General features: G+C 40.1%; 1 protein-coding gene across 5 annotated transcripts in view; it reads right to left on the bottom strand.

Annotated features, from left to right (window-relative positions):
- NCKAP1 (NCK associated protein 1) overlaps window positions 1-26,945 on the bottom strand; it is a 105,093-nt gene that overhangs the window by 12,424 nt on the left and 65,724 nt on the right. For all 5 annotated transcript variants that reach the window (XM_054043347.1, XM_054043348.1, XM_054043349.1 and 2 more), the window contains 10 exons: window positions 24,958-25,077; window positions 21,861-22,000; window positions 20,374-20,505; window positions 17,079-17,297; window positions 16,551-16,681; window positions 16,029-16,126; window positions 11,536-11,629; window positions 9,857-9,939; window positions 9,280-9,360; window positions 623-716 (listed from right to left, as the gene is read on the bottom strand). In XM_054043347.1, the coding sequence (XP_053899322.1) occupies window positions 623-716; window positions 9,280-9,360; window positions 9,857-9,939; window positions 11,536-11,629; window positions 16,029-16,126; window positions 16,551-16,681; window positions 17,079-17,297; window positions 20,374-20,505; window positions 21,861-22,000; window positions 24,958-25,077 (1,192 nt within the window). The remainder of the gene's footprint in view (window positions 1-622; window positions 717-9,279; window positions 9,361-9,856; window positions 9,940-11,535; window positions 11,630-16,028; window positions 16,127-16,550; window positions 16,682-17,078; window positions 17,298-20,373; window positions 20,506-21,860; window positions 22,001-24,957; window positions 25,078-26,945) is intronic.

Below are 26,945 nucleotides of genomic sequence, written 5' to 3'. Positions count from 1 at the left end.
GCGTGCCGGGGAGGAGGAGCAGGGGGAGGAGCTCCAGACTGCCGGTGCGAACGGCCGGCTGGTGATCTGCGAATGCAGGGAGGGAGGGAGTGCTCTCAGCTGCAGGGGAGAGGAGGGGGAAGCGGAGGAGGATCTCTCTCTGGCTGTCGGAGCCCCATGTAAGTGGCACCATCCGGCCGGCTGCCCTGTCAGCCGCGCGCACTCTGCATGGGGGGAAGTGCGGACATTTACAAATTCCCCCCCGGATGCTATTTTTAACTCTAAAAGCCGGACATGTCCGGGGGAATCCGGACGAATGGTAACCCTACATTACATTCATCCATGTTTCACCAATTATCCATTTCTACAGCAGTTTCCCCAATGCAGCTGGCTCACAAAACTCCAGTCTACATATGAGTGCATTTTATGCAGCATGCATAGCAAATGCTTAAGTTCCAAAGGAAAATTCAGCTGGCAATATACATGGCTCATCTGAGGCAATACAGAAGAGCCAATAATCCACCTACAGCTCTTTGCCTACTACTGCAAACATCTGCGCACGTTTCTAGATTATTTTTTTTACATCAAAAAGAGTCAAAGTGCATTGCTAACTACACTTTTTAAAGATTATATCACTTGTTACCTGATTTTTGGGAAGATAGTGCTACAACCAAGGCAGGATCAATCTCACATGGCAATCCAGCGGCAGATGACAGCTCATATACATTCATTGCCACCTGAGACACAAAATAGCAATTATTACAAGGTGAAAAACACCAAATGTTTTCTAAAAAAATCTCATTTCTGAACACAGCTGTACTGAAATGTTTAAACTGCAGAGTTTGAGAACACTAGGGAATTTCAGTCTCTGAAATATGATAAAGAACCTTTGGATTTGTATTATGTCTAACCTACACTGAACAGCTGTTTCAGTACTTGGTGTGCTAGGAGGTTATCATGTTTTGCTGTCAAGCCAAAGGAAGGTTTTGTAACTTTCCTCAACTGCCTCCAGCACAAACATCTTAGCATCCAGTTAGCTCTTCTAACTGAAAGGAAAGATGCAGAAAGAGAAAGTAAAACTAACAAAGATGTAAGCAATCAGATGAGAAGTGTCAAACAATGTTTTAAAAAGTATGTTAACATAAATATAGCCAATTAAGACCATATGTTGATACACTGTTACAAATTAAATGCACAAGAGTGAGGAAAAAGTTAATGGTCCTATAATAATGTTAAATTGGGTGAACATTTTCAAAGTGACAAGGGATTTTGGATGCCCAACCTAGGACATCTTATAAGGGTCCTCATTTTCAGAGGATGGGAATACAGAACTTTCTGAAAAATTAGGTCCACATAAGGTGTCTCAAAAGTTAGGAACTCAAAATTCATGAGTTACTTTTGAAAAATCTTAGCCTTAGAATGTTGTTCATCCTATGTATTTTATATTAAAACCAGTGATTCACAATTTTGTTTTTGTTGAAGACCCCCTGTGGGACAGATTGACAGGTAAACACCCAGATTCCATACTCTCTTACATCATGTTCTGAAACATTTGCCCTTTTTCCTGTTCATTCTCGCTCTCATTCTTTAATACCCTTTAAAAGTCGATTTACTACCCTTCACACCTCTTGTACAACAGCTAATTTTTAATCATTAAGGCTAAGAGCTTAGTAAGATTAAAAAGGATTAGACTTTTATATGCTTAATGAGAATATTCACAGTTAAATTTAGCATTAAAAAAAAAAACACTTATTTTTTTCCCTTAGAAAGACAAATTTTCATTCTTCTGGCTTAAACCAAACAATAGCCAACGAGGGAAACACTCTCCCTTTGGGCTGGCTACTCCATAAATGCCCACTACAGAGTTCCTGGCATCCTACTCTGAAGCATCTGGTACTAGTTTTAGGCCACTGGACCAGATTGGCTTCTGGTCTGATCCAGTATGAAAGTATCCAGTCTCCTAGGAGAGATTGCATATTTTTGTTAGAAGCTCAGCCACTTCATTTTCAGGTTCTTTCAGAACTCCTGCAAGTAAACAATCCTGCTCTTATTAAATCCCCCTCTCATTTATCTACCTGTTCCAGCACCACCTCTTTTGATATCTCAACGTCTGGAAGTACCTCATCTTTATTTCCTAAAACGAGAAAGCATCTTCCTAACATGCTCTGTTGTGAAGGTTGATACAAAGAAATCATTTAGCTTCATTGCAATTTCCCTCATCTTTTTTAATTGCCGTCTACTCTGGTAGCTGAGTAGGCCAAACATTTTTCTCAGGAGCTTCCTGCTTTTAATATCTGTTTAATGCATTTCATATTGTTTTTATGTCATTCAATATTTGCTCTTCTAATTCCCTTCTAGCCCTTCCTCATTTTTAACCTTACATATTACATGCCATAGTAGTTTATGTTCTTTTTATTGGCTTCACGAGGAGGACTGGATCTCCACTTTCTGACAGATACCTCTGGTCTGAATAGCCTCTTGAACCTTGCCATAAAACCATGTTCTTTTTTCCTTGCCTTCCTTTTTGTTGTTGTTTATTGGTATACATTCTTTTGACATTTCTGTTGTAACCCCTTTTTAAAAAAAACAAAACACATCTGGTGCTGTAAGGCTTGACATCACAGGATTTACTTATGGTTTACTGGACTTGTACAGTTTGAAGTAAGGCGATAAAGTGGCACAAATACCTTTCATTACAAGCTGGTATATTAATAAAGTATACGTATTTGGCAGGGTTACCCTATAAAGTGGCCACTTTTTATAGTGCCCCTTAAATCTTAAACACATTTAAGCTGTAAAGCTTAGTGTTTATCTTTACCCTCAATTGATCCTAATCTGGTTAGATAAACAATACTTGTTGCTTCTTCAGCTAACAGACACAGGGTTCTGCATGAAGTTTCCTACTACAGGGAACTCCTATAAATCATACTTTCCCTTACACGTCTTATTCCTATATGAATATGAGAGAGAAAACCACATCGTTTATTCTTCTAATGCTGAAATGTCTATGGCTGACCATACAATAGAGTACATCATTTATAAGCACCTAGAGGATAATAGGGTTAATAAGGAATAGTCAACTTTGATTTCTCAAAAACAAATCATGCCAAAACCAATCTAATTTTCTTCTTTGACAGGGTTACTGGCCTACTGGATTGGACAGGGGGTGGGGGGGGGAGGGGAGAGATAAAACTTGATTTTTAGTGAGGCTTTTGATACAGTTCCACATGACACTCCCTAAGTAAACTAGCGAAATGCAGTCTAGATGAAATCGCTATAAGGTGGGTGTACAACTGGTTGAGAGACCAACTCAGAGTAGTTATCAATGGTCTGCTGTCAAACTGGGATGGCACATCTAGTGGAGTTCCACAGGTGTTGGTCCTGGGTCCAGCATTATTCAATATTTTCATTAATGACTTGGATAATGGTGTGGAGAGTATGCTTATAAAATGGGCAGATGACCCCAAGCTGGGAGGAGCTGCAAGCTCTTGGAGGACAGAATTTAGAATTCAAAACAACTTTGACAAACTGGATAATTGGTCTTACATTAGCAAGATGAATTCAATAAAAATAAGTGCAAAATACTTCACTTAAGGAAAGATCAAATGCACAATTACACAATGTGAAGTAACTGGTGAAAAGAATCTAGGGGTTATTACAAATTGAATGAGTCAACAATAGGATACAGTTATAAAGAAGGCTAATATTCTAGGGCATATGTAAGACACAAGAGGCAACTGTCCTGCTCTACTTGGCATTGGTGAGGCCTCAGCTGAAGTACTGTGTCCAATTCTGGGTGCCATGCTTTAGGAAAGATGTGGACAAACTTGACAGAGCCCAGAAGAGAGCAGGTTTAGAAAAACTCACCTATTAGGAAAGGTTACAACTGGACGTGTTCAGTATTGACAAAAGATGACTGACGAGAAACCTGATAAGTGTCTTCAAATATGTTAAGGGCTGTTATAAAGAGAATGATTATCAATTGCTCTCCATGTCCACTGAAGGTAGGACAAGAAGAAATGGGCTTAATCTGCAGCAAGGGAGATTAGGTTAGATAGTAGGAAAAACTTGCTAACTATAAAGGATAGTTAAACACTGGAATAGGCTTCCAAGGGAGACTATGGAATCCCCATAATTCAGTAGTCCCCAAATTTTTCAGGGTCGCCCCCCCCCCCCCCCCCGCCCCATACCTCTGTCCGCACTCTCACCCAGCCAGGGAGGGAGTAGGGACACAGCCCCAGAGTTGAGAGGGGGACATGGACAGGGATAAGGCAGCTGAGGCTGGGGCCACAACTGGGGATGGGCCTGGCATCCAGGGGCAGGGCCAGAAGCGGAGCTGGGTGGTGCTTCCTTCCCCACCCCCCATGCAGGCTGGCCTTAGCCCGAGCTGCGCCCCCCTGCAAACTGTCTTCTGCACCCTCTTTGGGGGACACATCTCACAATTTGGGGACCTCTGCCATAATTGGAGGTTTTTAAAATCAGGTCAGACCAACACCTGTCAGGGACGGTCTAGGTTTACTAGGTCCTGCCTCAGCATAGGGGGCTGGGACTTGACCTCTAGAGTCCTTCCAGCCCTCCATTTCTACGATTTCCCCTTGCTACATTCAAGAAAGGCATATGTTGTACATACTCTTTTTTGAAGGGTCAAACGGAAGAAACAGTTACTAATCTTTCCGTAACTGTTGTTCTTCAGGTTGTGTTGCAAAGGTGTATGTGAGCTCCAGTGTGCAGTTTCTGAGTTTTATCCTTAGCAGTATTTGTCGGGGCGGCAGGTGGGCCCTCTGCTGCCTTACATACTGTGTGCAGGCATAGAGCAGAGCTTCCCCTGATCCTCCTCAGTTCCTTCCTACTGGAAAGGCTGATAGAGAGGGGACAGAGGGCAGGTCATGGAATGGACATGTGCAACACATCTCTAAGAACAACAGTAACGGAAAGGTTAGTAAGCGTTTCTTATTCTTCGAGCGATTGCATGTTCATGCCACTGAAGGTGATTCACAAGCAATCCAAACTGGAGGTGGGCTTGGAGTCTATTTGAATAGGGATCGAAGGATCATTCGTCCAAATCTGGCATCATCTTTAGACTGGTGGGAGATTGAGTAGTGAGAGGCAAACATATGACATGACGGCCAGGTTGCCACTTTGCAAATGTCTAATATGGCGCGTGAGCCAGAAAGGCCGGCGAAGCTGCTTTGGACCTCGTTGAATGACCCAACAGTATCCAGAGGAATCATGTTAGTCAACAGGTAACATAACCAAATTCAATTGGATATCCAAGATGAGCTCCATTGACTCAGGATACTTGGCAGCCTTTCATTCTGTCCACAAACGTGATGAACAGCTGTGTCGAAGACCTAAAAGGTTTAGTCCGGTTCAGATAAAACGATGAAGTTCTTCTAACATCTCTAGAGCATGAAGCCTCTCCTCACCTTTATGACCAAATTTTGGAGAAAAAGGCTAGTAAGAAGATCACTTGGTTAATATGAAGACTGGAAACCACCTTAGTAAGAAACCTTGGGTGAGGACGAAGGTAAACTTTGTGTAGAAAACTGTATATGGAGGATCTGATATTAATTCCCTCAATTCCTCGATCTCCTGGCTAATGTAACAGCCATAAAAAATGCCATCTTCCTAGAGCAATGGGGAGCAGGTCTCTAGAGGCTCAAAGGAGGGAGTCATCAACTTTGCTAAGCCTAGATTCAAGCTCCATGGGGGAACAGGATCCTGCACCTGTGGAAATAGTGTGGGGAGAGACCAGAGGATTGCAACCATGAAGACTGTTGCATAGTGTTGGTCAGGTTATGTAGCGAGCCTACAGAGCTGTTCTAGAAATAACTTGCTCTCTCCCACTATAGCCTGAAATTATTGTTTAATATCATCTGGGAGCTTGCCCTTAAACATCAAAATTGTATCCCACATGGTAAAACTGTAGCGCCCCAACAGAGCTTGCTGGTTCACAGTAAAAAGCCATAACCTCCTGTGGAATAAAGTTTCCTTCTGAACAAGTCAAGTTTCTTAGCCTCCTCGGGTTTTTTTTTGGTTTGCTTTTTGGGGGGAGATTTGAAGGGCAAACCGTGCCTGGTGATCCTGCCCGCCCCCTTTCATTTGCTGCAGATACTACCGTGAAGCCAGGAAGGGGGATGACTGTAAAAATGTTCAAACCCCTGAGAGGGTACACGGTACATTCTCTCCACTCTTTTGCAATAGGTGGCAGGGACAATGGGGTCTGCCAAGAACCTTAGTAGGATCTAGAATAGCCTAGTTAATAGGCAGAGCTATCCTTAATGGAACCACTGATGTTAAAATGTCCACAAGCCTGGGGAACTTTTACTGGACCCTCCTCTGGATGGATGTCCAAAGCCATCATTCTCAACAACTCCTGCTGGACTTTGTAGTCATCCAGCGGTGGGAAAATTGGTTCCACCATAATAGCCTCATCAGGGGATAAGGAAGAGGATACCAATGGCTCTTGGGGTTGATTCTTTTCCAACTCTTATTGGGGTAGCTCCTGAGAAGGGTCCTGTCCACTGTTCCCTCTAAGCTGTGTGCACGCACGCAGATCCTAAACCCCGTGCACACGGCGAAACACCTGTGCACACAAAAAATGAAATACTACATCGGAGCCAGGCCGAAATATCATTTACGGGCGACTTTTGACATTGTTCGCCCGCCATCTATCAACACAGCCAGATTCTACTAGCTGGCAAGGGGGAGGGGAGGAGGGAAAGGAGGGCAATGAATTGTATCCCTCCCCACCAGCATTTAGAACGTGGAACATTGACCACATCGGGACCCACACATCTCCATTTTCCTGCATTTTTTTGCCACAGATGCATGGACGTAATCGTAGCTATGCACTATTATTATCACAAATTGCAAATTAAAACTTTTTAAATGTATAAGCATTTTACTCGCTGGGGCGCATTTGCCTCATGGCGCACAAATTTGAACTCTGCTTCAAAAATTTGTACAGAAGAAATTTTTTGCGCACACGGTCTTTCAAAAATTAGAGGGAACACTGGTCCTGTCCCTGCCTGGTGCCGGGGTCAGTACATGCTTATAACATCAATGTTCTTGTCGACCACCCGAGGAAGCAGGTTGGGAAGGAGATGGGGATGCTCCTGATTGAGGGGGAACCCCCACAAGTTCCATAAAGGCTGCTGATATGGCCTTGGCCCCCAACTGTGCACAGACGAAGGGTCCTTGCAGTATGCACCCTGCTGGAATTGAAGCTGAAAGCAGGGTGGGTAGGCACTGCACACAGGTTACTGGACATATCCAGGCTGAGACACATACGAACGCACTTCAGAATCCGAAGAAGAATCTGATTCTTCAGACCATGGAGGAGCTGCCCCCATCAGTACTGGTGAGGTAGAATCAGATTCTGGAGAAGAGGATACCTGAAAGATCATCCGCAGCTTTCCCTCGACAGTACCATTTTAATCTGTATGCTAACTGTCAAATCCGATCGTTCCACAATGGTGTGGTGCTGAAGCTGTGAACATTAGTGCTGATGCCAAGAGGATCTTGAAGAGCCAGGGAAGAGGATACCAAGAGATTCAACAACTCTCTCACAGCCACAAACTCTTCAGGCATAGATGGTACCAGGAAAGCATTCTGATTTTGTGGCACCGGAATCTGAGGCAACAACGATGAACCTGGCACATCAGGAGTTGGTCTCACCGGGCCTGAACTGGGCTTTGGAGTCAACAAACTCTCATTTTGAGGCTTGCTCTGCAAAGTGCCTTCTTTTTGAGTGCACCTCCAAGTCCTTGGTAGAGCTCGAACCTCTTCATCTCCGATCTTGAGGTGCCCAGTACAGAGTGCTTAGATGACTTACGGTACCTCTTCTTGGCATTGGTGAAACTGATCCATCTCTCAATTCTGCCAAAGCTGGAGGAGCACTGTTGAGCGATGCAGAAGTGCTCGATACCCAGACTGAAGAAGGTGGTTCCGATGGAAGACAAAGTATTTAAGTTTAGCTGCCCTATCCTTTTTGGATCAGGGCTTAAACCCCTTACAGGTACTGCACCTGTCACTAATGTGAGCCTTCTCCAAGCTTTTAAGGCAGCCGGGGTACAGGACACTAACCAGCATTGGTGTGCCACAAGAGTGGTAGGACCTGAAGCTCAGAGACGAGGCATAGCTCTGGTACTGACATTGGTGCCCAGGTGGAATGTGGTGTCAAAATCTTTTCTTCTTCTTTTAAAAGAAACACAGTGGAATGGACATGTGCAATCACTCAAAGTAAAAGCATCTCTTATACCAGAGCAGTCCATATGTACTTCAAGTCTGGTATGCGGCCTCTCACAATAACCCTTATCAGATCCTTAAGGGGAGAATATCCCCTATAATGAGAAGTCAATTGTGCAATGTGGTAAATTTGAGGGACCCTGACCCTGCTCATGCCTTGAAGTATGAGAGTTAATTATGCCTGTTATAGAAAACAAATACAAGTATCTTTGGTCAAGATTATCCAGCTCCTTTTTACAGCTAGCTAGAGTACCAGACTTATCCCCTTGTCCCTGTACAATAAATTAGCATAAAAAGCAGGGATTTATCAGTTTTCACTATACCTTACATAAGCTCATACTTCATTTAACCTTCTGTCTAATGCTTCCCTTTTCAGGGCTAAATATTCCTAGTTTTTGCACTGCTCTCGTACACGTAATCCCATTAAATGCAAGACATTTTTAGCCCTTCCCAGGGACTTTTCAATTACAGCTACATTTTTAAAGTGAGGAAACCAAGCTAAATGTAGTTTTCCAAATGATGCCATATCATTCGCAAATATCACAATAGGCTTTGTACTTTTTTATCCTTTTAAATAGATCAAACATCCTACTTGCTTTGACATTCCCCCAGTTTGTGGCAGCAATCTTCACACTGTTGACAACTTCACAGGTTCCTGTCAACTCTAAATTCAGACTATTTTACTAATGTATTTATGCATTTTCCCCTTGGCTTCAATCCCCTAATGTGTTTAAACCCAAAAGAACTTAGTGTCATCAACAAGTTGCATCAACAAATCATTAATAAAACAGGAATGGTCCTTTTTCTGCTGCTTAACCAATTTAAATCCTTGATGAAACTTTGCTTTTTAACCCTTTGTTATATATTTCCATAAAAGTTTTAGTGTTCTAAGTTTTTGATAATAAGGGTCACATATAAGAGGTTACATAAACACAATAGCCTACATTCACAGTATATCTTTGTTTCTGGATTTTTCACATCAAGTGTTAATGATTTTGCCCAATATTTTTAGTAAGCCATAAAAATGACTCTCTCAACCAAAAACATTACCTTCATGTCTGTCTCCCTTGGAATGTGATCCTTAAAGTCTTCAATTGAACTTACAAGGAAAGGAATGTGGTAGGATAAGACCTAAGAGACAAACAAATATGCAACTAGAAAATTCTTTCAATAAAAATAATCTTAGATGCTAACTTATTACTGGATTTACTCTACTTTGTCATGAGTTATTTTATGCGTATCAGATAGTTTAATCTATGAGAGACTTGGAAGCATAAGACATTCAAAATTGAGCCTAGCATTGACCAAGTGGACAAGCACTTTTAGACATTATTAAAGTTGAAAAACTCATGCTGACACACTGACAAAACTATCTTACAGATTCTAACATCGTCAGCAAAATGGTTTTGAACAGTACCCAATGAATTCTCTGTAAATGCCTATTTCATCTTGCAGAACTGGGAATCTTGGGTTCAGTATGTTTCTGCATATACCCATTTTACTCACAAAGCAACTTATTTTAAGTTTGGTTTTATTTTTAAAACACAAGACACCTGAATGCTGAGACATTTAAATACAATATTAATTCATCTTAACATCATGCAGAATAAATTTAGTTATTTCTTACATCTCTAAGTGCTTCCTGTGCCAATGAGCGAAAAGACAAGATTACGCCAATAATGGTCATCCTCTTCAGAACACTGTCAACAGCTGAATTAGAAGAAAAATAGTGAACTAGAACAGCATTTCTCAAATTTGAAGTCCTGACCCAAAATGGAGGTCACACGGCTATTGTAAGGGGATCGCGAGATCACTTTTTTCCTTGCTTTCCAAGCTGGGCAGCCAGACAGCGGTGGCTGCTGGCCGGGCACTCAACTCTGCAGGCAGTAGCACAGAAGTAAGGGTGGCAATATCATACCATGCGACCCTTGCGTCTGCACTGCTGCTGGTGGTGGCACTGCCTTCAGAGCTGGGTGGCTGGAGAGTCGAGGCTGCTGGCTAGGCACCCAGCTCTGAAGGCAAAGCTACCGCCAGCAGCAGCACAGAAGTAAAGGTGGCATGGTATAGTTACTTAGCTCTGTAGGGATCTGGACTGATGTCATGAAAGCTACGACCAGTACCAAAAGGGAAAGGGGATCATCACACTGTGAAATATTTTCAAAGGGTGGCCCAACAAAAAGAATCTAAGAACCCCTGAACTAGAATATATTCCAAGATTTACAAAACAAGCCTTTTCAAACATTCTACCCCAAATTAATATCAGCAGGAAAATACAGAAACAACTTTAAAGTATGTGACATTCTAACAAAGGCAAAAATCACAAGAACTAAAATATTCCTGACAATTGTTTTTTGTATGTAGCGGATATTTGTATTTGGCAATAAATGTATGAACTCCTGTTGACTACTTCAAAAGAATGAGCTTGTTTACACACAGATGTCAATGGCTAGGTCTACACTACGGGGGCGGGGGGGGGGGGGGGGGAAGGAGGGTCGACCTAAGATATGCAACTTCAGCTACGTGAATAGCGTAGCTGAAGTTGCGTATTTTAGGTCGACTTACCTGGCTGTGAGGACGGCGGCAAGTCGACCGCTGCTGCGCCGCCGTCAACTCCGCTTCTGCCTCTTGCCGCGGAGGATTTCCGGAGTCGACAGCAGAGCCATTGGGGATCGATTTCATCGCGTCTTCACTAGACACGATAAGTCGATCCCCAATAGATCGATTGCTACCCGCCGGATCGGCGTGCCCAATGTCTGGATGTAAACACTCTTCTCTACATAGTTTACAATGTCTCAGTTTAATACTTACTTTTAAACACCAGTTTTTCTAAAGAATGCAATAATACACCATGATGGAATCATATTTAAAACGGGTGTATCCACAACACACTTTTCAATTTCTGCTCTGCATGCATGTACTTCTACATGCCTGTACTTTGAAGAATTATATTTATGGCTATTAGAAGTGGACGACAAGATCTGTTTCATCCCAATGCATGACAGCCCCAATCCCTTGGCAGAAAGGCATCATATTTTTGCACACGCCCCCACCCCAGCTTTTATATCCAAGTGTTAATGCACTAATTTACACTGAAATCTCATTTTGTTTACACATGAACAGGCTAGATAAGTTTTAAAATTTAATCAGTTCACATACATTATGAGTAAACTCTAGTGAATGAAATGTATATTTCAACGTTCATGTATATTAAATTCAGAGAGGATAGTTTTCACAAAGTTGTTTTATTTATGCAGACAACTGCAGGGACAAAAAGAAAAAGAAAAAACAATATTGCTAGGTACCCACATGATAATCTTTTAAAGAGTGCTGCCATCTGGTCTGGTTTGTCAAAGCTGGTCCTCATTTGTGTTAGCACTTCAACATTCTCCACCACAAGTTTCTAAAGAGAAGCAAGACCTCAGGTCAGCCGTAGATCTCAGTACGTTAAAAAGATAGGTGCATGCTTTAGGACATTTCAATCTGGCAAGCAGGAAACCAAGCTCATGAAATCCAGATGTTCCAGCTATCTTTCTTCTGAAGGAACGACAGGATTATTCTGGTAAATCCTGATTGTATACCAAAGAGAGCTCTGAATGACCAAGAGAGGAAGAAAAACTGCTGATGGGAATGCAGTTTATATTTTCAGAAGAATGTGCAATTTCACAAAATGAGTTTAATGATTTTAGACTAAAACTTAACAAAATAAACCTTGTATAAAGATGCTTTATACTAATTATATTTAACTCTATATGCATCCGAAGAAGTGGGCTGTAGTCCACGAAAGCTTATGCTCTAATAAATTTGTTAGTCTCTAAGGTGCCACAAGTACTCCTGTTCTTTTTGCGGATACAGACTAACACGACTGCTACTCTGAATCCAATAATATTCTAATTATTCACATCTCAATAGCTTTTTTCGTACTGCAGCCCACTCCCTTGCTCTTTTCACTAGATGTATGCTTTGGTGACGGTTGGATTGTAGTGAATTTAGGAAGCCTCCTTAACTGGAAAGCAGTGCTTCTCACAAATTTTGATTGCTTCACATTTTAATGTAAAACAAGAGAGGTTTTATTTTTTTAAATAATCTGGGCCTCAAATTATTCAAACATTAGATATCAGTGCAGCTTTCCTAAGATTATTTTCTTTGACTCCGATCACAAAAACAGAGTATTAAAGAAAAAGGAATATGAAATTGTTTATTTAAATCCATGCAATTTAGTCTCAAGCAGTAAGTCAACTTTAAAAGAAAGCCAGAATTCTTCTGCATGTCAAACACAGTTTGGCTGAAACAATATGTAAAGGAAGTGTTTTTCTTTGATTCTTAAATAAACACATACGAGCTAGAGATCTCCGTAGCAAGTATGTAAGTGTAATAATTATTCTCCAAATATATAAATTATAAGGGATTTGAAGGACTGTGAAGCTGCATAACCACAGCTATAAAGTTGAACCTGTTGGATCCAACAAGGCATTTTTTGTACCACCTGGTAAGGCACCTATGCTACTTCAAGTCCTCCAACTACAAGCAAGAAGTGGTTATTTTACTCTTACAAAAAGGGAAGCTACAGTAAATGAATGATAACCCATTCAAATGTTTATCTTTAGAGATAGAACTATTGTCTTACATGTTAATCAAACTGATTACGGAGAGGCCAACCTCCATGTAGCTCTGCATACTACTAAGGGGAGGAAAGATTATGCCTACTTTTCCCGAGACACCACTCTCTAACTCTTTAAGAGTCCGTTTGGTGCTTTATGCCCCTGAAAATACGGCCAATGCTGGAACATACATAAGGAAGATGGGAGACAAAAACAGGAACACAGAGGAAGGGACACTCTGGATTGGAAGATAATAAGCACTCTCAGAATAGCCAACATGGAAAACAGTTGTCCTAAGTACAGACTTCTGCCAATACAGATCAGCTACTGAGTAGCAGTAAGCCACAGCCTAAAACATGAGGGAAAAAATGATACCTCATTAACAGGAGTACATATAACTATAAAAACTTTGACTTTTCATCTGTACTCTAAAGAGAAGATGGACTCCATGATCCTACAACCAAAGCAGGCTCATGAAGAGACAACAAGTTGTATCCAAATACATTAGGGGAAGGGAGATGTAAGGCTCAAGTAGTGACTTTTGCAAACATCTTTACAAGAGGCCTTATAAGTCTGAAACAGATGTAGTAGACAGGGTGAAACATTAATCGGTAAGCATGGAAATTCAACAACAAATTAAAAATAATAATGTGAACACAAACAATGAGACACAAATACCATAGTATTACTCTATGTAACTTGACAAAATTGTTACCCACCCCCAAACTACCTGGAAATGTTGTTCCACTGCGGACTTCAACTATCACCAATGACTCGGTATTACAAAACTGAAGGTGTTTGTGAAGGTCATGCCCCCTATGCCCTCAGGCCTGCCTAGGGACTCTGGGCTCCCCTCCTCCACACTGAAGGCAGGAGAAATAACAGAAGGGAACCTACAAGCTGCGAGAGGACTGAGGCATACTCCTTAACCATGCAATGCTATGCCCAGGACCAATGTTCAAATAGCTGACAGGTTACAGGGACCTCAAATGGACCCCTTATAATCTACCAACTGCATTGTAACTACCGAAGTTGCGACAATTGGAATGTAAACCCTCTAAATCACCCTGGAGGTCTTTCAGATGGAAAGTAAAAACCCATACAGAATGTTTTCCAATTCTGCCATCTGAGTAAAATCCCATAATCAGCGATCAGCCTACCCACGGCCATCACAAAAGATTTAGTATCTCAATTCAAGGCTGGGAAGGGTAAGTCTGAAACGGAGCCCAAAATGGCTACTCAGCTAGGCAACAAGCAGTAGCCACTTCAGTTCCTCAGATAGGAACTAATATGTTGCTAACTTCACTACCCATTAGTAACAGCAATGGCTCCAATGTCCTCAGCCAGCATGAGATAACCTACCCTCCTCCCTCCCCAAGCCATGCATCATGAAGAGGGGGAAAAGGAAATAAGTACCTCTCACACATGCCAAAGTATAGTCTGAATCAGGGGCATCCCAGCACACCAGGTGACACCCCAGGGGGCTCAACCAGTCATAGACACTGTTTAGGGAAATGGGAAAGCTGCAATAGCTCCGCTTAACTTCATATTTTCAAGGGTATCATACACCCTGGCAATTCAATATCACTGAAATTCACAATAATGAAGGAAAATGCATATGGGGTGAGGTGGAGAGAATGAATGTATATAGATGTGCACACACTTTAAAAGGGTTATGGTATTCTAAAAGGATTTTTTCAAGAACAAATGTAACTGGAAATCAAAAATTCCCAAAGAATTTAAGCTGTTTGTTTTTAAAAACAGTAAGTCAGCATCCATCATCAGGGGTTCCAAATAAATGCAAACCCATCACTAACTGCAATGAGAAAAAAAATTGAGTGGGACTCAATATGGCTACTAACTTGCTACTAAGTCCATAAATTACAATATTAGAAGGGTTAATAACATGAATAGCACATTTTTTATAGCCCACGGTCTATTTGCATAAACAGACTACTGTCTGGCAAAAATATCAGAATAAGCTTATTAGATATTTTAAAATGTTCACCTAACAAGAGTTAGTATAAATATTTATTAAATGTACTTTTCCACTATCAGTGTTAATTTACGTGAATTTGGTTGCATATGTAGGAAATTGCTTGAATACACTCTTACAGTGTTAATTTCCATTCAACTTTTGCAGAGCAACACACTAGATTTATTGCTTTTGTATCAGCAGCAGATGCACCCTCCCTTTTTAATAGGTGCACTCCTCTTTCTCCTCTTTGCCTTGCTGGGGGGCGGAAGCACCAACCACCCGCAGCAGCACATCTGCCCTGGCACCGCAATCCTAACACTAGTTGGGGAAGGGAAGGCCGGAGGAGGGATAGTGTGCTGGAGAACAAAGCCCACCACACATTCACTCCTGCAGCACTGGGTCCTGTCCCAAAGGGTTGGACCTGGCTCCCGGCTCTAGGCATAATGACAAGGCGCATAGGCTTGCAGTGCTGCTCAGGTTTGGCCTGGCAGCCTGCGTGCCAGGTCACAACGCCGGGAGCGGGGAGTCAGGCCCAGACCCTTGGGACGGATGCTACCAGGGCAAGGGTTTCTGTGGATTCAATCACTCCCATGAATCCTGACTCAAGCTGCCCTGGCTTTGTATAGTAAAATGGTAATAGTAGGTCTAATTTTTTTTAAGAACAGAATCTTTCAAGTTGCACTTGAGTACACAATACTACTGGGTCTTAACGTTCAGTTGGAAAACACTGTTATAATGCAGTCCCAAAGCACTCAAACTATTCAAATCCCTGAGGACAACTTGCATTTGAACAGGTATTTCATCAACTTGAACAAAGCTCAATCTATTTGAAGGAAAACCATTCAAACTGGAAAGGATAATTTTGTCAAAAAATTAAAGAGCTAAAAATTGCAAAACAGAAAATAAAGCCTACTTGAAATTAAGTGCAATCAAAGTGAGCAAGATATGCTAATATAGTAGCAGATTCTTGATGTTAATTTAAAGGAAAGGGCTCTTACAAATGCGGTGTTTTGGACGTAGTCCAACCATTGAGAGAATATGATACAGAGATATGCTCAAGTGTACTATGTGTTCACAGATGACAGATACGAATGAGAAAAAAATACCCATATGTTTTCAGTTTTAGTGTGGTATGGTAATACTCAGTGAACAACATGCAAAGCATAGCTCTTGGGCACTATAAATAAAATGTGCATAGGGAAAAAAAATCAAAATATAATTACCTTAAGTTCAGCAACCTGTGAGGAAATGTGCCACATAAGACTTTCACTTAAGAACTTCATGCCATATGGTCCTAGTAGTTCTGAGAGGGCCCTCATTTCTAAGGAAGAAAAAACAATTGTCTTTATGTTGACATTTATTTTGCAGTGATTTAATAACCATAACACATGTAGCAATACCATTCTATCAGAGCAATCTCAAAACTGGATACAGAGTAAAGATTAAGTTATAACAACAGTGGGGTAGTAAATTCACCTACTGCATTTACTTACAACAAATCACATGTACATAGCCAATAATTGTTTCAGCAAGAGCAAGAAAAAAAATTGGTACTTTTTCCCCCGGGTAGCATAACACAAAAACAGCAAGGAGAGAACACAAGAAAGGCAAAATTCTTCTGTATAATAGAATATTTCTCTAAAAACAGTACTGGTATTCCACAATCTCTCTAAAAGTCTTAGTCTCAAGCACATGAAAAACAGCCCTCACAAAGAATATCTAGAACCATGTCATAAAACGTTTACCTGATATGTCAGAGTATTCTTCAGCATTAAACGTCAACTCATTTTCTGTGGGCAAATTCACAAATGCCTTCATTGCTGGGAAATATGCTATATGCCCATTGCTGACTTGCCTTAGCAAGGTTTCCAAATACCTGAGCACAAAACAAAAATTAATGTAAAAATATTAGTTCAATGAGAATGATACCATGGCTACTCATAACATTAAAAAAAGTTTCATTGTTCTGCAAGGGTGAAATTCATCCTTGTACAGAAGGACAGCATAAGGCTTACACACCACTTCAGTTCCATTTCAATGGCTTAACTGTGCCCTCTGCAACCAGAAGAGTTCAGTGAGTTTTTGGACTCTTTTAAACAGCTATTGGTAGAAACAGTAAATCTGTCTTGTTTGAAACTTGCAAATTTGCAAGTGTTCATGCCATACACAATTCCAATTTCCTGATGCAGGTTATTCAGTTTAATTAGATTTTAAGTGTATTTAAACGTAAAACAAAGAGCTCACAATAGATGTTAATAGGGTTACATTCTTACCAATTTGTGTACAGACTGGTAATAGTTGGCTCCCCATGACTATCCAAATGCTGGGTTTGCTGAAGAAGAACATTGTTAAATACTCTTGTTATGTCAATCTGCACATAATTTTCTATTGACTGGAGTACTGTCATGTAGGCTCTTACACTCGTTAACAGCTCTGAAGGTTTTGCAATCTCTTGTGTTGCTTGATTATACATAGTCATTCCAACAATTGACCTTTTAAAGAGAAAAGAGTTACCTTTGTACATTAATGAAATTAAGCAATAGTTAATTCTTCCTGGTTGTATAAAGAATTGGGTATTCAAACTTTTAGACCAATATCTCAATGAGATTTAAAACATGATAGCAGCTCTTTTCAGAAAGAGAAATCAGCAGGAATACTGTATTCATAATACATGCTCTCAGATAAAACTGCATGGGAATTCTTAACACAAACACTTAGTGAACACTATGAAGACGCCCAGGGAAGTATGGTCTACCATCAAGTGAATGACCCATGAACTAGAAGATTTAAACCACAAACAATTTGGTCAAGAAAACACTTTAAAAGGCTCCCAAAATACATTTGCATGAGAGAGACTAGCTGTAATTATCTATCACATGAGCACATACTTGGGCTTAAAAGGACGCACCAGCCAGTTAGTCTATAACCATTCTCAGGAGCACCATTTAGGACAAATTCTTTGTACAAAGGTGCTGTTATAGTTTATGTCCATTTCTATATATTTTTAAAGGGTTTAAAATCAAATTTATCATTAAAATAAGCACAAAAGGAAATTTAATTAACAACAAAATTGAAAGTAAAAGAATTAATTCATGCTGGGGGGCTCAGATCAGCTTGTGATCTAATTTACATACACTGCAAAACAAAGACAACCGAGCATATTAAGAATGGACAATTTAATTTCCTGAATCAAAACAATGTATTATGTTAGAAATGGAGTCCTAGTAAATAATCTAGTCCATTCTGTGCAAGTGCAGTATTGTTCTCAAGACTAGAACATATCTGTAATTAGAATGTCAAATCTAATTTTAATTGTCTCGTTTAATGGATCTTCTACTACTTCTCTTGGAAAATTATTACCACATCTCACTGTTAGGAAGTTTTTCCTGATATTCATTTTTTAAAATGGATTAGAAGATACCACTTCTACATAAGGAAGTGTCAGTCTACTGGGCTCCCTTCAACTGTGTCAGCATTCATTATTTTAGTGCTAAGCATTTGTCAGTGGACTCTGCATAAGCATCTCTTGGTTATACGACTTTAGCCACAAAAGTGATTTTTATTTCCTACTAAATTGTCTGAAAAACACAGGACACTGAAATAGTGCCTTTTATCCGTAGATCTCAGAGTGCTTTATATAAGCCAAGTAATCACTACTAAGGAAATGATTCTCTTATTTTCTGTGACTTCTTCTGGGGCAGGTCTGCAGCAGCTGTCATCCCAGGGCTTCCAGAAGAGCAGCTAGGGGAGGGGGGGGGGGGAAGGCAGCACACCAGAACTGACTGTAAATTTGTGGGCTTTTGTGAATTTTTGTTTATTGCCTTCAACCCGACACTGATTTTTTACTAAAAACACCTGTGACAGAAACTTAACCTTAATCGTTAGCCCTAATTTACAGACAGGAAAACTGCAGTAAAACCTGATTTGCCCAAATTCACACAATAAGTTAACAATACTAGGCATGAACCATATATCAGACTGATTCACTGTCCCATGCTGAACCCTCTAGAGGACAGCTGCCTGCTTAGACCCTGATCCTGAAATATACTGACCGTTCTCCACTCCTATTGACTTTGAGGTACTGTGCACATTTTATGCCCATTAAAGGACTAGGCCTTTATACAGTAAATAGAGTCAAAGAGCTTGAAAAGTAATTCAGTATTTTGGTAGTCATTTTAGACTTAAAGATTATAATTACACACAAGTTTGTGCTCATAGTGATGCACGTTACGAAGGCAGGACAAGAAGAGCTGGACATGAAATGACTGTTTTAGCAGAATTGAAGTTTATTTAAAACCAAATGCAATTTTTTTGTTTGTTTTGAAGCAAGTGACATTTATTGTTGAAACATTTTACTGTTTATTTTTACAAGTTTGCCTCTGATGCAATCTTTCTTTTTTAAACCTATTTCAGGAAGTGCTACATTACAAAATAAAGCTGGCATAGCAATATAAGCAATAGTTCAATCACAAAAAAGAAATATACAAGCTTAAAGTAGTAAAAACTAACATGTTTATATAGGATAGGAAATCAATCCTCAGAATAAAGATAAACTGCAGACCTCTGGAAAAAATACCACTTAACATCAGAAATAGAAAAAAAATTAAGACATTGCAGTCTTTGAATAGCAAATCCCATTCCTAGCTTGGGGCTGCCCTGAGTACCCCCTCAAAACCATCACTCAGCATTTTTGTGGACTTGCTACCCACCCATAAGGCAAAAAATAAAATTACAGAGAACACTGTGGTTTAGGGTCTTAAACCCAGGACTTCATGAAAAGTCAACTTTTTTACCCTTTTTATGTCACCATCTCTTCCCAGTGTATGAAGAGAACATTCTAGACAAAAGTATCCTCAGACCATGTCCTGATCACTAGAGACCCCCTAAAACCTTATGTGAAATACAGAAGATATAGTTAGAGTCTCTACCAAAGCTAACCGCCAGCATGATCAACAGGAATGGCTTTTACAATGAGAAATTCTCACAAGAGGTTGAAATTTACCTTTTCCTGCACCCACTTACTACAGGGAAAAGCCAAGCCAAGAACCCACCTAGTAATGCATCAAGCAACCATTACACCAGCCCACAGCACTTTTTATTTTAAAGCAAAAATGTTAAAAAGTTTCCTCTTAGGTTCCTTGCCAGGTCTTGAGTTCATATTTCTAAGTCCACCCGCCAAACACTGGTAAAATCAAACACTGGAAACAAGGTTCAGCACTGCAGGGATGTGGCAGTGTGAAGAGAATCTCTGTACTATTAGGATTTGTAGTCATGGACTCCTATGAAGAATATGGAACTAGGAACAGAGAATCTGGGAGGTAAGTAGAGGAAATTTATTTTCAAATATTTTGTTTTAAATATAATTTAAATTTCAAAAATGTTGTATGCCTAAGATATGTATTCTAATTGATTTGGAATCTTGGTTCTTAGAATTTGCTATTTTAAAGCTTTGCAGTTCATCTTTAAAAGTAGTCTTGTGAAATAGATACACACAGTATTTTTAATGTTAGAACAAAAAATGATTTATTTTCCTTGGCTAAGTAAAAATTTAATTTTGCAGTCTCTTACTTGGTAAAACGGATTTCCAGGTGAGATGTTAAGTACTCCCTTGGGGTAAACGTATGTTCCCAGACAACCATGTTTGGTACGTAATTGATTGAGAAGCAGAGCTCGGAAAGTGCAGTGTGCAGTTTGTCCAGGCTTAAAAAAAAATTGACACACAAATTACATGAGAAATTACAAAACTATTTCAAAGAAACACAAGCACACATTATTATTGGGGAGTGTTGCTCACAATTTTTATGTAAGTAAGTAAGATCAACTAGTTCTGTCCTTTAAAAACAAGTTAGCAGTGTGTAGTAATCATATGAGGAGGCTTTTCACACCTAGTTAATTTAAAATCAGATTTTGGGAGAAATCTGGCTAACGCAGGATGCTACGGTTGTGTGTTGCTCTATACTGTGCAGAAGAGAAGAAAGATTCATCAAATGACACAGTTCATCAAAATGAAAAATTTCTTTAGGGGGTTGCTTAACTTATGTTTTGTAATCCAACAATCACTTCAAGAGACTATGTGTCGTAACCACTGAAAGTTATTAAAAAATTCTTAAGATTAAAACTAACTAATTTCACAAATTCTAAGTAAGCTTTCTCCTTCAACCACTCCACTCATGCTAGCCATCTGATGCCCCACTGCTGACTGTGGCAGCAAGCTTTCCTTCACAAAGTGCACACACATACTCAGCACTTCCAACTATAATGGTAAGCACTGAAACCCACTATTACAGGGGTTCCAACTTTTATACTGGTGACCCCTTTCACATAGCAAGCCTCTGAGTGCGACCCCTCTAATAAATTAAAAATACTTGAAGTATTTAACACCATTATAAATGCTGGAGGCAAAGCGGGGTTTGGGGTGGAGGCTGACAGCTTGCGACTCCCCATGTAATAACTTTGCGACCCCCTCAGGGGTCCCGACTCTCAGTTTGAGAACCCCCTTTCCATCATTTCCCCTCATCCTGGTGTTTTTGTCCCCTTTAGCATATGCACTCTTCTCCTGCTGCGTTCCTATCGCATTGCTTTTCTAATAGCTTTCAACCCCTCGTGGCAGCTGCTATTCAGAGAAGCTTCCCTGACTGGTGGGGGTGCAAAGGATGGAAGGAGACTTAGCGCGTCATCAAATCAGATGGCAGTTTGGTGGCAAGGTGCAACTGACACTGCTCTCCTGCCCCACAGGCTAGCCAAAATTCTGAGTGGGGCAGAACTACCTGGTGGGATTGTGCTGCCCAGGAGAGAGAATGCTGAAGGGGTAGATTAAAGGATGTGTAAGCCCACCTTCTCCACACAGCCATGGGGGAGGGAGGAGAGAGACATACCCCCACCCCTTTGTTTACATGGCTGTAAATTTATTCAAAAGATAAAGTGAAAATTCCATTATTACTGGTCCTAAAATTAACCATGTAAATCAACACAAAGAAAATATCCATGTTTACACAAAAGGATTGGGGAGAATGCAGGAGGAGGAGGAGGAAGAAATAGCATGAGAACGTGCTTACTTGGTCACCACCAATCTGTTTTTCCTCATGCTTTCTACTCCCGGTTTCTCCCTCTCCGGTTCCCCTTTCTTTCCGGTCTGTTTTTTTGACTTTTTGTTCACTGCTTGACTGATTGTTTTGGCACAATGCTTTGGCAGCAGCTAAAAGAGGATGAAAAAAAATCTTAGCAACTATTAGATTAAAAATAAAGTTATGGTTCAGGTGGAGTATTCATCACAAAGAAATCCACACTTTATATGTTGTTTAGCTGAGTATACAATTCCAGTTTAGGAAAGTTCTCCACCCCATCCTCATTCACTGTCAAGATATGCCCAAAAGGAAAACTGATTAGGAATACAGCTATGAAAATGATCTCAGTGTGCCTGAACACTTAGAGAAATAAATAGAAGAGAATAAATGCCATGGAGTAATTTGATAATATATAAAAAATATGTGTGTGTATTTATATAAAGAGGTGGGAAAATAACTTGTTTTGGTTCACTAGCATTTCTGAAAAAAATTCAAGTCGGGTCAAACAAAATGAAAATTAAAAAAACAATGAATCAAAAAGTCTACAAAAAATTCATTACTGATGAACAAAATATTTTGTTTGACCTGGGCTAAATTCACAAAACAGCCAAAGGAGGAAGTGGTGATGGTGGTGCCATGTCCCTTATAATGTACAGCCCTGGTGCTTAGGGCACTCACCCAAGGTATGGGAGATACCCACATTAATCCCCCCCTTCTGCTTAGAGAAGGGCTCTGAAGTTGAGTCTCTCACTCCCAGGAGAGCGAGTTTAAGTCCCAGAAAAAGTATGTTTTGGCTATCAAATTCATGAATAGTTTCAGGTTGACCTAAGCTGTGCTTTTCAGTGAATAAATTATTAGTCAAAAAAATGTCACCCAGCTCTATTTGTATATAGATGTGCACACAACCACAAGTTTCTTGATGGGCTCTGTAGATTTCTCAGAAATATCATGAACTATTAACCCATGTTAAATAAACAGCAGGTAGTACACATATAGATAATGAAGTGAATTTTCAACACACTTAGCACAGCACTGTGGAAAATTTTAGGTTGCAACCAACCTGTAATATAGCATAATCTTATTCCTAGTAGATTTCAACACCAAAGATTATATATTTGCTTTTCATGTTATTTATTTCCCTATCACCACCAAAACCCTCTTCACCAAAGTGCCAACTTTACCTTTCCCACATAAGGCACCTCTTCGACCAAATAATCTCTTCTCTCTTCCTATACTTCTTAAATATAGTCCATCAAAATTACTTGCCAAATTCTGATCCTCCCAATCTTAAAGCACCTTCCTTCCCCAATCAACAAAGCAACAGCCTGACAACCCTTCCATACCTAAACCTGTCCCTGATCTTGACACCCCCTAAGTCCATATTATACACAAAACTTGCAACACTGGTCTCAAGTCTGGTGAATTACTCAAAGCTTAAACTGCTATCCAAAGATGTGTTGTCAGTCAAGTTTTTGAAAATAAAGATGTGACATGGTTTTACTGTCAATTATGCCATTATTCCTGTTCTTAATGGTGATTTTTAGAAAAACCTTCCTTTTCATTACTCATTGCCTCCCAAACCTCCACCGTTGATCCCCATCTTTGGAGAGCCTCTCTGCAACTTTTACTATTAACACTTTCTCTTTTTCTCCACCACCACCACAATGAACAAAGACCACACAACATCCTTTTAAGCAACACCAATCCTATTGTGACAGCATAAGTCCTCTTTTTGCATAAATCACAGTTTTTAAATAGGGCCCTACCAAATTCTCGGCCGTGAAAAATGCATCACGGACCGTGAAATCTGGTCTTTTGCGTACTTTTATCCTATTCTATACAGACTTCACTGGGGGAGACAAGAATTTCTCAAACGGGGGTTCCGACCCAAAAGGGGGTCACAAGCTTATTGTAGGGAGGTTATGATATTGCCACCGTTACTTCTGTACTGCCTTCATAGCTGGGTGACCGGAGAGCAGTGGCTGATGGCCAGGCTCCCAGCTCTGAAGACAGTGCCTAGCCAGCAGCAGCACAGAAGTAAGGGTGGCAATACCCTGCCATCACACCCTTACTTCTGCGTTGCTACTTTCAGTATTGTTCTCAAGACTAGAACATATCTGTAATTAGTCTGTCAAATCTAATTTTAATTGTCTCGTTTAATGGATCTTCTACTACTTCTCTTGGAAAATTATTACCACATCTCACTGTTAGGAAGTTTTTCCTGATATTCATTTTTTAAAATGGATTAGAAAATACCACTTCTACATAAGGAAGTGTCAGTCTACTGGGCTCCCTTCAACTGTGTCAGCATTCATTATTTTAGTGCTAAGCATTTGTCAGTGGACTCTGCATAAGCATTTCTTGGTTATACGGCTTTAGCCACAAAAGTGATTTTTATTTCCTACTAAATTGTCTGAAAAACACAGGACACTGAAATAGTGCCTTTTATCCGTAGATCTCAGAGTGCTTTATATAAGCCAAGTAACCACTACTAAGGAAATGATTCTCTTATTTTCTGTGACTTCTTCTGGGGCAGGTCTGCAGCAGCTGTCATCCCAGGGCTTCCAGAAAAGCAGCTAGGGGAGGGGGGGAAGGCAGCACACCAGAACTGACTGTAAATTTGTGGGCTTCCTTACTTCTGTGCCGCTGCTGGTTGTAGCGCTGCCTTCAGAGCTGGGCTCCCAGCCAGCAGCTGCTGCTCTCTGGATGTCCAGCAGCGTAGAAATAAGAGTGGCAATACTGTGACACCCCCCCATACACACACACAATAACCCTGCAACACCCCCCCACAACCACCTTTTGGGGCAGGACCCCTATAGTTACAACACTGGGAAATTTCAGATTTAAATATCTGAAATCATGAAATGTACAATTTTTAAAATTCTATGGCTGTGAAACTGACCAAAATGGACCGTGAATTTGGTAGGGCTTAATTCAATACTTAAGCATAAATCATAGCTTAAAAATTAATGGTGGATAATATTTATTTTAAATCCAACATTTACAGTGTACGTGGAATTGAACTACAAGCTTCTCAGAACTGTCTCAAATGAATAAAACCTATTTCTAACAAAAAATTAATTCTCACCTGGTCACTCAGTGTACACTGTTCCGTGCAAATATCTGTGATAAGATTTCGAGCCTGCTTAGCCATTTCATCCAAGAACATGTTACACAAGGAAAGACTGCGATCTCCAATATGATGTCGCTATCAAAAAAGAAAATAGAAAAAAAAAATGGTTTTCCAAATTTCTGCCAATTCCATAATATACCTGCAACAAGTCTATGTACTGCAAATAGGGGAGTTAGGACTAAATTCCTGCTCTTTTAGCGCCAAAAATAAAACTTCCATCACTTGAGCTAAGGGAGATATTCCCTAGCTGCTGCAATAGTAACACAACCCTTATCTTCTCCTCGACCGGCTAGCCAATAGAGGGCAGTGACTCCCATGTACACACCTACGCATGCATGTATGCACACATACTACCAGTATATTACATACGGCTGTACTACAAAACAGTTGTTTTGAGCGTGGTTAATAAAAGACTGGTCAAAGAAAAAATTCTCCATATCTTCTTTCCCTCATCCACCACAAAAAAAACCAAGTTAAAAAAAAGTGTTTTTAAGCAGCTAATTTAAATGTTAGCATCTCCTTAACCAAAAGGTTGGATATTACAAGCCAAAACACAAAAATCTCAAAAAAAAATTTTTTTTTTCAAAGGGCATGGAAAAACATGAAAAAAATGAGTAACTTTCTGGAATTGTTATCTCTTCTTTTCCATTTTGTTACTTTTCATTCATATTCAACAGGAAAGAGGGTTTTTTTTAATTATTATTTTTATTTTAAGCATTTTCAGTACTGTAAAATCACTAGAATAATCACTGATTGGTGGGAAACAACCCATGTCTGGTTGTTAGAGCTGAAAAATAAACCAGGAGTAGTTGAGATACAAGATACACTGGAAGAAAAAAGAATGTGACAAGCTTTACTCTGATACTTCCTGTGGTAAACAGATTATTCTCTCTGAATTATCAATGCTATTGAAGCCAGGAGAGAAGGCACCCAATTAAAATACTCTGTGACTATTTGTTTAAAATATAGCCATAGTTTAAAGTGGGCTAGGTCACACATGTTTACAGAAAACATGCGCAATAACATACCTCTGAAGTAGGTCAACTGGTGACTAGGGAGCATTATAAAATGTATTTAAATGGTCTAATCCCCAATATTTGTTAAAAATAAATTAAATTCCAGCATGGGCAATGATGGATCCAATACTTATCTGAGATATCACATATTCAGAGTTTAAAGTTACTGTCAACATTCAGGCATGTAGAAACACATGTAATCCACTGATATTTTTTTCACAGTTACATACACCATTCCTCAATAGTTGCTGAAAACTGTCAAAGCCAGCGAGCCATGGGCTACCAACGTTGCCAATGCCAGTGGAACTGCACTGCTAACAGTGGGTATTTTTTGTCAAAATTCCCGAAGTGCAGAGTAAACATTAATTTAAATGCTCCTGCCCCTTCTTCATACATCAAAGCAGCACATATGCCCCCTCCTCTCATTACTTTTTGCAGATCACCTTTAAGTGATTAGCTTCAGAAGCACTGCAGTCTAGTGGATTAGTCAAGGATATGCACATCATAAGTCCTTAGTCCTTATAGTTCTGGCACAGATTAGCTGGGTATGCTTGAGAAAGTCACTCGGTTTCCCTCATCTGTAATATGTGGATAATGATATTAATCTACGTTACAGTGGTGTTCAGAGGTCTAACTAAATATTTGTAAAGTTAACAATGCCAGTCAGAAGAGAGCTGAGTAGAACTCAGGTGTTCTGAGTTCCCAGACCAGTGCTTGTTATGCTAGGTCATGTGACCTGTTGGGATGTTGGGGAAGAAGGGAGTGAACAACCACCACCACTGCATTCGGTAGGCCTAGTGAACTTCTACAGTCTGTACAAGTTTGGAGTACAGTAAACTACTGCATAGTGGCTTCAACATTTGAAACAGTTGTATATTAAAACAGAAAGATAAACCTGCTGTGCTTGTACATTCCAAACACACATTT

This window comes from Malaclemys terrapin, chromosome 11 (genome assembly GCF_027887155.1).
Source record: "Malaclemys terrapin pileata isolate rMalTer1 chromosome 11, rMalTer1.hap1, whole genome shotgun sequence".
Lineage (NCBI taxonomy): Eukaryota > Metazoa > Chordata > Testudines > Emydidae > Malaclemys > Malaclemys terrapin.
This window is presented reverse-complemented; position numbering and strand designations above follow the sequence as displayed.